Source organism: Lissotriton vulgaris, chromosome 2_2, assembly GCF_964263255.1.
Source record: "Lissotriton vulgaris chromosome 2_2, aLisVul1.2, whole genome shotgun sequence".
NCBI lineage: Eukaryota > Metazoa > Chordata > Amphibia > Caudata > Salamandridae > Lissotriton > Lissotriton vulgaris.
In genome coordinates this window covers 52,885,015-52,898,114 of record NC_141688.1, presented here as the reverse complement: position 1 = coordinate 52,898,114, position 13,100 = coordinate 52,885,015, and the positions used below count along the sequence as shown (strand labels likewise).

The window sequence follows — 13,100 nt, the reverse complement described above, 5'->3', positions numbered from 1 at the left end:
GGATCGATGAGGCACTTTTAGTTGGACCAAGCGCAATCGTGATGGAATGGCCACTTCCCGCGGAGAGGCCAGCACATCCCGCCAGTCCTCCTCCTCCAACTCAACAATATCAGCCTGCCAGCGCATGATTAGTTGCTTCAATGTGTCTGGTGAATTGTTAATTCGTTTTCGATGTGAGTGGAATTGATTTACTGTCCATGAGATCTACTAGTAATCATCTGTCCTCGAGTGGGGTGGCCTCTGATCTCATCTATACCTTTAGTTGCCTCGAGCAAGGCATATCGTATCTGTAGGCATTGAAAGATCTCACTGATCGCTAGTTTATATTCTTCTTGTAATTAGGTGAATATCAGTATTTTTCCCTTTTTAACTAAATTTCCGATCTTTGATATACCAATGGTGTCCCATTTGTCGAAGCCTGTACAATTGCTTAAGTTGCCTAGTTTTTCTGCATGCCAAAGGGGCATCAAACACATAAATGTGTCACCCCACCTGAATTTTATAGTGGTGGCGTGCCATATAGCAATTGTTAGCGCAGTGGGACAGGTAGCTGCTGTCTATTCGACTTAGTGTAAAGAGCTTCTCTGTACGCACCCCGGCCCCCCATTTGTCCATCCTGCATGCTGGGTTCTGCTGCTCACCATATACCCATTTATTTATGATTGAGAGGTGGGCCACCCAGTAGTAACTACGGATGTCTGGTAGGGCAAATCCACCGTCATACCACCCACGCATCAATTGGGCCCCGCAATACATGGTGGCTGTTTCTGCCCAAACCAACTGTGCATTTCTGCCAGTGTCCTGGGTCACATGGCTATTTATAGATCTCCTGTTGTGGGTTGGGTATTGTTTACAGACACTGAGACAAAGGAGGCCTAGGAGCAAGGGGAGAGGACCATCTTGACAGGATAGCTGTAGAGGAGTTGTGCACTTCCATGATTACACTTCAAAAGACCCTTCCCTCTTGCACACATGAAGGACCTGACACCAGGCCTGTTCTTGCCTTTGTCGCATTAGACAACTTGGAGTCTGGACAAGGGGAAGGGGAATAAATGACCAGAACTAGTTTTTGGGGTAGGTCAGAGATTTTCCCCACACAACGACTGGCACCAGGTATAAAAGTAGGACCTTCAGAGCCTCTCTTTAGAACACTCAGGGTCCTGTAGAAGATTCAGAAGAAGGACTGCCCTGTTGCCTAAAGAAGGAGGATTGGACATGCTTGCCTAGAACATCCCTCTCCAGAAGTGACTCCAAGGGTCAGTTGGCTGCAGGGACACAAGCTTCCAGAGGCCTCCCTGCAACTGCCCAGCTCACCAGCTCTTACTGGATCCTGATGTTAGCTTCTGATAAAGTGAGTCCTGATCACCAAGAAGTGCCCCAAGGTCCTCGACCCTTGGCTGGCATCAGAATGTACTCCTCTGGAGGAAAAATAAAGATACAGAAATGTTGCTCCTTGCAACAGCTAAGTTACAATTTTGTGCCATGAATCAACTGTTGCAACAACTTCCAATATGAAGCTCCAGTGGGATCTGCTCTTCGCAACAGCAGTGACCATCTATCATGACTGGCAACGCAAAGCTGTAGAGATACCTGTTCATGCAGAAAGCCCTCACCCACCGCCAAGGTGAATCTCCAATGAGGACTGACTCTACAGCAGCGACTGTCCTGACTTCCCCCCCTTGAACCCACCAACGCAATTGGCACGCTTTGCACATGAAAGAGAAGGTAATTCTTCAGCATGACTAACCTGGTCCATGTATCCAACCCATGCTCCATCACGGTCAGCTTGAACTTGTGACTTTATCCTGGTCCAGTGCAACCAGACAACTGCCAGTTGCAGTTTGTGCTTTTGCGCACTATTTTAACTTAAAATATTTTTATATCATATCTCCAATTCTGTTTTGGGGATTTTTGTTGTTTTGTGTCATTTTATTTACTAACATTTAATATATGGTTCATATGGGATTTTTCTTGTGTTGAGTTTTTACTTTATTCCTGTTTGAGTGCTGCGTAAATACATTTTGCTTTGCCTCTAAGTAAAGCCTGACTGCTTTTTTATCAAGCTACCAGTGGTTTAAGTACAGGTTTATTTAGTGACTTTTGTGGTTCACCTAACAAGGATTGTGTTTATTATTTGAGTGGGGATTTCACCCCACTCAAATAATACCCCACTTTTCAATCAATATTACTGCCTCCTGACCGCCGCAACACCGCCAAGGAATGGCGGTATCCTGGCAGCTGCAGCAGGCCAATGGCAGTAAGACCGCTCTTATTGTAACAGGGTAGTCGGGAAACCGCCACGACTCCATGAGAGACTCGTAATTAAACCCTTAGGACCCCATTAGGATGGCGGGCGGATCGCCCCCGCCAGAACGGCGGTAGGCACCGCCGGCCTGGCAGGGGCGATCTGCCCGCCATCCATGCCGGAATTACCCGCTATACTATTATGGCTGGGGGATCCGCTGCGGACGGAAAGACCGCCCGCCGCTTTTCCGCCCCGGTCGCCTTGCGACCGGGCGGAAAAGGGTTCTATATGGTGGCGGTGTGTATCAGACACTGCCAGACATATTAGAATGGCCATTTTCCAATGCCTTTCCGTGGCTGCATTGCCGCCACGGAAAGGCGTGCAGAGTCTGCTTTGGGGGCCCCCAGGGACTCCGGGGGGGGGGGTGGGAGGTGCACATGGGGGGGTACCAAGGGTTCCCCCCCCAGCAGTTCCATGCACAACATGGCAGGCACCGCGCGGTGCCTGCCGTGTTGTGCATGGAAGTGCAGAGCATGCCTTCCTGGCATTGTGGCAGACATTGCTGAGTGCACCGCCCGCCACCATGTCACGATTGCTGGATGCACCCGCCATGTGGAAGGCGCATCCTGATTGCAGGCATGGGACCCCCGCCCTTATGGAGGGCGGTCACTGTATAGGATGGGATGACAGGCGGATAAAGTCCGCCTGTCATCATAATGGGCCCCTTAGTGTTTCTGTGCCAGTATTCAAACAATGAGGTAATCACAAGACTGGATGTATATGTTCTTTAATCCAGTGTACTTTTAAAAGTAAAAAGAGTACAGCCATTATAATCCCTTTGACATTGCACAAGGATTTTGTTGTTTTTGGAGGAAAGGAAAAGCATAACCACACAGGATGATTCATCGCATACATTATCCAAACCTTAGTGTGGAAGGGAAAGTAGTGGCCATTTGGGTTGTTTGTTTTGTGCAGGGTGGGGCAAAGACAAAATGCCAAAGTGGTGACATGTTGTCTTTCTCCCCCCACCCCAACCACATTCATGGCAACAAGCAGACACAAGAAGATTCAGACTAATGAGTACTTTAAGAGTGTTCTACTATTTCTAAAGACCCTAGGGGCCTGATTACGACTTTGGTGGTGTGGCATTGGGTCTGCTCTGCCGTCTAACTCCCAAAGCTTAGTCAGGCCGCCCGCAAGATTAGGAGTTTCCTCCTGTCTGGCGGGCTTTTTAAAAATATTCCCACAGTGGTACCCTGAAAATAAGCACTGCAAAGGGAACGCCAAAAAGAGTTCCTGCACGGCCTGGACTGTAAAGTTCATGATATGCAGGAACTGGTGTGCATCCACATGGCGCAGTGGCACAAGGGTGCCCTGTAGGGCCACCTTTGTTTCCACTCCACCACGGTTTTCATGGCAGTGAAACCACAATGAAAACGGTAGCAGAGAGGAAACTTGTTAAATCTTGGTGGGACCACGGTGGTTCAGCCAAACATATTGCTGCCTCCTCAGCACCGCCACACCGCCAGTTCCTAGGTGGTTGCAGCGGAGCAATGGCGTTCCGACCGCCCTTATTGTAATAGGGTGGTCTTGAGACCGTCACCTCATCGCCTCCACGAGTCTGGCGGTCCGTGGACCATCAGACTCGTAAAATTAAGACCTAAATGTCATTTTGTCAATATATATTTTCATTTTTTCCATTTTGTGATACATAGCGTATTATTAATTGCAAAAGTATGTTCTTACAAATTGCGAACAGTATGTTTGTTTTGTTTTGCAATGTTTGCTCACAAGTGTTTCTTTCTTTTTACCAATGTTTTTAACAATTAACCATGCTTTCTCACAATAGAGTAGTCCTATGTGTTCCAAGGTGTCACATTGGATACAAGCACTAATTATAAGTTTTACTACTAAGGGCACCGACAAAAACTATAAAGGAACGCATTGAATTAAGCACTACACACCGTTTGGACCTGCCCACGTGAAAGGTGGGCAGGCAATATGTACTAATCTCTTTGTCACTTTATCTCCTTGAACAGATACTACGAGTCTGATTTCATCCGTATGTATTTAATTGAGGTGCTCACACATTAGGTGTGCATCTATTCTTTATTATATTATTTCTTTAGTATAGGATTGTTTTTCTCACGGAGTGGTACACATGGGGCTGGTCCCCATGTGGTCCTGCAGAAGAGGTTTAGGGGACACCTTGAAACATGTAGACCAAATACTAGGGACAGTATACACATAACAGTTACGCTTCCTTCCTACTATTAACCCCTTTTTATCCATACCAACTAGGAGCAGGAATACATTAATCGTTCACTAGCTGGGTATTTTTAGCATCAGCATCACCACTCCCCCACAGACTGCACTAACATTTTTTCACAAAAAGCGCTACTACGTAGTTCTGCAAGTTGCATCAAGCCCCAGATAATAGCTGTCTGGCATGTCCCCAATGATGAAGCATGTCACCTAGGGGCAACTCTTGGTGAGTGAGGGGATTCAAGAAGAGAATTTTCTCTTCTTAGATTCGGGGTATTGTTTCGCACATTTCGCGGAAGCCCTTCCCTTTGGTTAGGTTCTCTGATCTGTCATTTACAGATTTGTTAATTACTATTATTAATTGCCTACATGAATTAAAGACTCAAACTGATCATTTTAGATAGTCCTGTTTACTTAACTGCTTATTTCTTCATCATCCAGTTTCTCCTAAAGACAAGGTGGCTGATCAACAACAGGCATAGATATTATTTTTGACATTCTTTCAGATAAAGGAGAAGTGTTATATAAGGTGCCAATGGCTAGTTTGAAGAATATTTTTTAGGTCATCTGCCTGGTCTAGCGATTCTGTTTTAAACAACAAGTTACTTACCTTTGTCACAACATTTTCTAGTTGATAATTTATTTAACCACAAATTCATCATCTTTTGAATATCCCCAGGCACTGGAATGAATCCAGAATCTCATAAAGCATTGCTCCTTATCACTGATGGGTTGTGTAGTGCAGCATTGTGCTGACTTTGTCCCAAAGTGACAAATGGAGCCCGCATATAAGCACCACCGATGCACGATACCTGAACCAAAAGGAGGGTAGCCCGTATGACCCTAACCGAACCTAGGCTTATACAGTAATACTAAAACATAAGGTTCTGTGTGGAGATCAATTACAAATATGTACTTATAGACCCTAGTCTTGTAGTGCACTGAGTGTGCCAGAGCGTGTAATCCAAATACTGCTGGTGGGCCTGCAGCACTGGTTGGGCCACCCACAGAAGCAGCCTTGTAAAATGTGTCTAAGGTCTGCCATTGCAGAGCCTGCGTGCAGTCTGGTACTGTCATGCTGACTGGGCAAGGGCACCCACTTGCCAGTCCCTAAACATTCCCTTTTCTTCAGATCAGTCATCCCTGTAGTAGGCCCAAGGGCAGGGTGCATTGTAAGTATAAGGTAGGACAAGCCCTGGTGTGTGTGGCATGTCCTAATAGTGAATTACAGCCATTTTCGTTTTTCACTATTGCAAGGCTACCTGTTCTCCATAGGCCAGAATGGGCTGTTAGAATTGTTACATTTTATAATCCTAACAGGCTCAGAGAACATGGAGAAAGTCGAGTTTAGTATGCCTGAACTATAGAATAATAAAATACATCTTTTAGTGAAGTTTATTTTAATATTCTGTGTTTGCAAATACCACTTTTAGAAAGTAGGTATTTGCTTGTCTAACCATTCAAACCTGCCTCTGCTAGTTTGTGTATTCCTATGTCTGGTTTCTGTGAGTGACAGGGCTGGGATAATTCCAGTAGACAGGCTGAGTCACCCAGTGGTGAATAGAGAGATCTGCATCTCGATGGGAGGGAGGAGTGCACCGAACTCTGAATAGGGCTGTGCCTGCCTTCCACAATGCTGGCACTGCCCCCTGGGGAGCGGCTGATGTCTCTGCCCTGCACACTGAAAGAAGAAGAAGGAGTCCTGTCAACAGAGTGCTCCAGGACTGTACTTGCCTTCCCAAATGCTAGCTCCACCTCCTGCGGGGTGTCTGATGTGCATGCCCTGCACTGTGAAAGGAAAGGAGAAGTCTGGTAAACAGAGTGCTTCAGAACTGGTTTGGACTGGGCAAAGGCCCCCTGCCCTCAGAGAACAAAGGATTTCTGGGTATAAATATTGGGACCCTGATCCCCTGAAATTAGATCACTCTTGGACTACAAGAAGAAACCTTTACTGAGGAGAGGAACCTGAAGAAACTGAGGAGAGACTATTCCCAAACTGAAGTACTGCTTGGGTGATTGGCCTGCAGTGGTTGCCTTACTGCCAAAGGAAGGAGAAAGGAACTTTGTGTACTTTGCTTTCAACTTGTGAAGGATCTCCAAGGGCTTGGAAAAGAGCTTGCCTCCTTCTGAAGTCTCAGGGACAACAGACTTCAACTCCTAGCTCCCCAGAGTTCTTGTGGAAGTGGCTGCTGCTGTTTTGGGCCTTCTGAGGAACTGCGTGCCACAAGGAGCTGGAAGCGCGACTCAACGAGGAGAATCCTGTCGCCGTCGCGGTGCCTGCCGTCGCAACTCCGGAGAAAGGAGGGTGTCGCCGCTGGAACTGTCACACTGCACCGCATCGGAGAGAACTGTACCTCAACGAAGAGGAAGCGCGTCGCCGTCGCAACTCTGAAGAAGGAGGGTGTCGCCGCTGGAGCTGTCGCACTGCACCTCATCAGGAGAAGAATCTCGCACAGAGGTCGGAGCGTGTCGCCGTCGCTGTGCCTGCCGTCGCAACTCCGAAGGAGGGTGTCGCCGCTGGAACTGTCACATTGCACCGCATCGACCAAGAGCACCTTGCCTCACCGAGAAGCGAGTCGCGGTCGGAGCTGCTGCCATCGCATCTTGGATGTCGCCGCTGTAGTTGTCGCATCGAGCAGAAGCTTCATTCATCATGGGAGAAGAGCGTCGCCGCTGGAGCTGCCGCCGTCGCATCTTGTATGTCGCCGCTGTAGTCCACACATCAGACCGAGTACTTCTCGCATCCCCGAGAAGCGTGCCGCATCTGGAAGATCTTTATGTCTTTATTTCTTTGCACCTGACTTTGCCGCATTTCCCATTGCTGCGACATTGCTTGTCGTGGAAGCGCAACGCAACATAAGGTACATTGACGCAGAGTGTTGCATCTAAGAACTGAACTGAACTAAGCTTAATCTACCATCTTAGAGTAATGATAGTGTGTATTTTTGTCGTTTATGGTCTTGTTGTAACTCTATATAATGTCTACTTATTTTTGATATAAAACCTGTGTGGTGTCCATTTGTAGTGTTGTCACTGGGTTACTGTATGTGGTCACAACTGCTCAACTTACAACGTCTCTGAAAAAAGCCTTGACTGCTCGCGCCACGAAACCTAGAGGGTAAGCAGGGGTTATTTTAGGTGTGTAATTCCCTTTTCCTGAATAGAGGAGAGGGTCCCTATTTGTCACAAGTACCTACCTGTGCCAACCAGAGACCCCCACATCTAACACCCATGTTGGTATGTTGATCCATACCTGCGCTTACCAGAGGACCAAGAAGGATTTATGCAAACTTTAATGTGGCCAGCACTTTATTTAATCTGAAACAAGTTTTGCAATTTTTTTAAGTGTGCACTGCAGCACTTCAACCAAGCACAGCAACAAAGGAAAACACAGTACACACCTGTAGAGACAGACACAACAACGTCGGCATACGTCGGCATACTTTTTCTACACATAAAAAGCAAAACACATTTAAATCCAGATCCTTTTTTGAAAGTGCAAGAACACGCTTCATGGTGCGAGTTAGAGAAGGTTATATTTTCTCTTCCAAGTTCAACCCTGGATAGTTTACTACCTGGCACACAAGCCGAGTTTGTGAAATGGATATGAGGGAGAACACAGCACAAATTCCTTAATTGCATTACTCAGTATTAAAGTGTTTGTCTATTTCATTGAAGACAGTGAAATAGACAGGGGGGATGATCTGAATCCAAATATTACTGACGCATAATGCTGGAGACACCTCCATGCTCCGGTACACTTAGACTCTTGTAGCTACTGTACAACACAACAATCACATTCTCTCTCAATAAACACTTCTAACATAAATAAAACCAAAGGATTTTATGAAGGTAAGCAAATATTATATGGCTTTTCTTTCTGTATACGCTGCTTATAAAGTTAGGTATGAACTATAAATATGGTTAGAAGTACCTAAGCCTTCAGAGTAACTGAGGACGGCACTACCTTCTGTAACTTCTGGTCAGTAATCTGTCAAGAGTCCATACCCTGCATACAGCTCAGCACAGGTCACTCAGTGCTGACTAGGTGTGATCAGTCTTCTCTCTTACCAGATGCTTGCCGGTATGTCCACAGATGTCTCGTAGCTCCATGTGATCAAAATACCGGCTTAGGCTTTAATTTAACTATCTTATACATTCTGCAAACTATAGTCATGGTCTACTGCCACTAAACACTTGATTTAAGTCAGGAAAGCCCAGGAAACATGGATTGAGACCGATGAGCAACTTGCTCATCTCTCAAAAAAGCAGTATTGCACAGGTCCCCGTCAGCGAACAGGTCCTCCCATGTCGGTTTAACATTTCCTGAATGCAGCCAGCTCACTAGAAGGCAAAGTTTGATTATCTATTGATGTTCGGAAGATTTGCAGATTCCTTTTTTTAATAAATCTAAGCAAAAAGATCTGATAATATTCACCCGGTTGAAAGTAGGCAAGCAAGACAAAAAACCCACTGTTGACAAAGCAAATCTCAGCTAGACTTTCAAAAGGTCATCTTTAGCACCTGACAAGATGTGGCAAAGGTGTTACTGGGACAAGGTCAGTGGGCTTATGGTCAATAATAGATATTCTTGAATCCTAAACTGGCACCTCTCTGGAAAGTAGGTTTAAAACAACCTACTGAATCAACAACCAAGTAGCCACATTGGAGTAAACACATCTACTGATAGGAATATATAAACCTAAGAAAGACACTTTTTTTAATGATTAATTCTTTCATTGCCAGATGTTTCTGGCTCCACTAGGGGTGCCTGGTAAGTTCCAGGATTGCTACTTTACGATTATCGCAGGAACGCAGACGCACCAGGACAAAATGCACGAACTATCCTAATCTGGATCTAGCGATTTAGACAACTACTTGAAATATATTTGAATATTTATTAGACATGCAGCTATTCCCCTGCCCTAGATTAAACTGCCCTGAAACAATATGGAACCTTTTTAACTTACAAATAACACACTAGTTTTTTTTTCGGTCCTCTTGCTTTTTGTCCCCAACTATTTATTCCACTTTGTATTTTTTTGCTCCTCACATATTAATGTACTGGATTAAGGACTGAGGAAGGGAACATAGCTATAGTAAAACGCCAGAGCTAAAGGACTGAAGGTACACTGTGTGGTGAAGAGAACCATAATTCCCAACTGTGATGAAATTGGGGCATTGCATGCTAGTGGCACCAAGACCACACAATATCTAGTCATAGTGATGCTGAAGATATTTGCAATGTTAAACAGCCATCAACAAAATAGAATATTATGGCTGGAGGAGGTAATTGGAGGTGAGAAGTTGGTAATGTGGTTAATAAAAAAGTAATATCTGCTGTACCCCAGCTCTGGAGACGCCATGCGACTTTCCTCTTTCCATAACTCCAGTCTGCTGGCATACTATGGGCATGGAAAAGGGGAACTTAATGTGGACCTAGGCAGAGAAGGAAGGGATTACTCAGATAAACTTTCATACCTCTTATGCAGATATTTAAGGGGGTGCATTTGTGGCAGAGTAGTCATTGTATAGTGATAGCACTGGAGGTAGGAAAGGGAGGAGGAAGACTAGAATCAGTATAGGAGTCGTTCAGTCAAAATGGATCCTGCACATCCTGCTTCAAAAGTATCCCTAGGTAAGCCCAAGAATAAGAGACAAACTGTCAGGCCATGAGAAACTTGGATGGCCCACTCATATAGAAGACTCTGGGACTCTTACACATAAAACCAGGCTGTTAACTTACTGAATTTTCATTTTGCTAATGTCACTGTGGACCTGAGTGGTTAACCAGGATGTTATGCATAAAAAGCCAAAGAGAATGTATTGTGTTTTAAAAAATCCAGATATCCTAACAAGCTGCATGTACTCTATGTTTCAAAGGGACACCCTTAGTATATTGCATGTGTAGTATAACACAACAAAAATATTCCATCTTCCATATCACAAGGTAAGTATAGGTTGAGTAGATGTAGAGTTAAGAACAGTAAATATATACTTACCCTACTAATTTAGTGATAGGCAATAGGGTGGATGCTATTTTACGATAGGTCCAGATTATCAACCTCTATATAGTGCAATACTATCTTCCTAATCATCTATATTAGATTTCAATCTGAAAATTATCTGATGAATTAAAGGTAATCGTGATAATGGATTCCCATTATGTATGCATGCATCATACTTACCATTGCAGTCTAACCTTAATCCTTGGTGAACAAAGCAGCTGGTATATATGGGCACAGGAGAAATCATATAGAATATATAGCTATTCCAGAGAGCAAAGAAGACAAATCAAAAGGAGAGAGAGGAGTGAGAAAATGTGAGGATTAATGTCCTGTTAACAAAGAACTCAGGATATGCAGAACACTATGAAATGTCCTCAATCAAGTACTTGCTGAGTCTCTATCCTGACTTCAATAATGCTGGTTCTATATACTATTCTCAGCCTAAAGAATCGTTCACTAAGCTGTTTCATGAAATAGTTGTGCGATTTGACTCTTGGACTATTGCGGGACTTCCTTTAACACACACCAGGCTGCGGTTGATTCTAAAAACAAGGTCACTTATTGTGTCCTATTTACAATCTCAGTAGTGATTCTGTCATATATATTGTCCCTGAGATTTTAGAGAGCATGAAAATATCCAAATGAAGAAGGATTGAACACCTAGCGCTGCTTTACAGTCTTGAAGACCTCATCCAGCCTCATGGCAGTGCGCAGATCTCCGTCTACTCGTAGCCTTCCATTCATGTAGGCACCTAGTGGCCGCAGGTCACCACTGAACATGGCCTGGAGGTCACTTTCGGTCATTTCCAATGTCACATCTGGGCTGGTTCCAAGCTCCCCACGACCAATTCTTCCACAGCCTGTAAAGTGAAGACACAAGGGACAAGATCATATCCAGAGTCTGAAAAGGGAACACATAAGAAAGGATCAGATTACAGAAACTGAAGATAAGACAAACGGGCCATGTTCAAATTACAGAGTCTGTAGAGGAAATTGTAAAGATGAAGAGACAAATAATGACTTTAAATACTTCAACTGGTAGGTTCGAGAGAAAAATGTGTTAACAACAGCATAATGTTCAACTAACTCATCAGAGTGCTTTTCCTACGGTCACCCAATGTTGATTTTGGAGGATTCTGATGCTTACTCCACACCAAAACTCAGGGAGAAAGCTCCAGTAAGATGCGGTAATAAATAAAGAATACTAAGACAAATCAGTTTCTGTGAATAAAACAGAACTCAGAACCAAAGATGTTCATAAAAATGAAACCCATATTCTGATCAGCAGTTTTCCGCAAATTCATAGTGTTGAAAAATGATCAGTCAGACAGTTTGTGTGTAGGTCTCAGCACGAGTTGGTACACAGGCTCAGCTATGTTAGAGGTGTCTCTGGATGAGGACATTTCCTTTGTCCCGCAATCACCCAGATTACCATGGGTATACTAATTTAGATCTCAATATGTCTTTTGTTACCTACTTCTATTCTGGTGCCTAACTTCCATTCACAAGATTCCATCCTTATGGTTGAAATTAAAAATGCCTTCCATGCTGCCCTAAACGGTCTTTCCTAACGAAAACTGCCCAACTTCTTAAAGCCCCATCATCAAATACCACTGTATTGTGGTTTATTGTGACAATTCAAAGTCAAGTAAACTGCAGATTTCTCATGGCAATCCACTCTATCCAATCTGGAATTTGATAGTCTTAGACCCTTTGCCTTTAACCGGCATAAATGCGTGCCCAGCCTGGTTATGAGTAACCTTAATCTAAACGTCTTACAACTAAACTGATACAACCTCTATTGTGAGCACACACTGAAGAACAAGTTGCTAACCTTCAGTAATGCACTTTCTAGTAGAGACTCGTATCTACCTGCAGATTCCTCATCTTTTGAATATTCCCTAGACATCAGACTAGATCTAGAAACTTTTCTTTGGCGTGCTGTCAGGTGATGCAGTGCAGCTCCGCACTGACGCCAATCCACTAAGGAAATGATGTGTTCAGCCTAAACAGACACCACCCCTGTGTGTTGACGTCAGTTGATTTCGAGGCATCCAGCACCACTACATGCAGAGGCCCAAGAGAAATTTGGTTGTGACCAGTGTGCAGATGCCTAGATTTGGGATCTTCTTAATGGATGGAGTTAAATCACTGAAAGGAGGGGGTAGGTGAGGGATCTGCAGCTAAATAGCATTACCAAAGGCAAATAGCTTTTTTCTTGTCATAGAGACTTCTAGCTGCAGATTCCTCATCTTTTGAATATATACCAAAAATGTACCTATTTGGAGTCTGATCTAGAACTAGAAACACAAACTAGAAAGTCCTGCTGGACCGAGAGGGTAAATTGCCCCTCTCAATGAAGCAGACTGTACAGACAATAGTGCTCCATGAGTGTATGGAGGGATACACACGTAGCTGCCTGGCATGGACAGGGACTCCACGTGCTAATGCAGTGGTAGCAACTTTGGGTCTAGTAGAATAAGAATGCAGTCCTTCCGCAGGCTACTTTTTGGCCAATATGATGCAGATCTTAATGCAAATCAGAATCCAGCAAGAGATGGCTCTCTACTGCATAGCCTAAA

At 44.4% G+C, this 13,100-nt stretch overlaps 1 protein-coding gene across 2 annotated transcripts in view; it reads right to left on the bottom strand.

The window, feature by feature from the left end:
• Window positions 1-7,801: 7,801 nt before the first annotated feature.
• Window positions 7,802-13,100, bottom strand: part of STOML1 (stomatin like 1) — a 116,353-nt gene continuing 111,054 nt past the window's right edge. For both annotated transcript variants that reach the window (XM_086959269.1, XM_086959270.1), the window contains exon 8: window positions 7,802-11,378. In XM_086959269.1, the coding sequence (XP_086815395.1) occupies window positions 11,179-11,378 (200 nt within the window). In that variant the 3' untranslated portion in view covers window positions 7,802-11,178. The remainder of the gene's footprint in view (window positions 11,379-13,100) is intronic.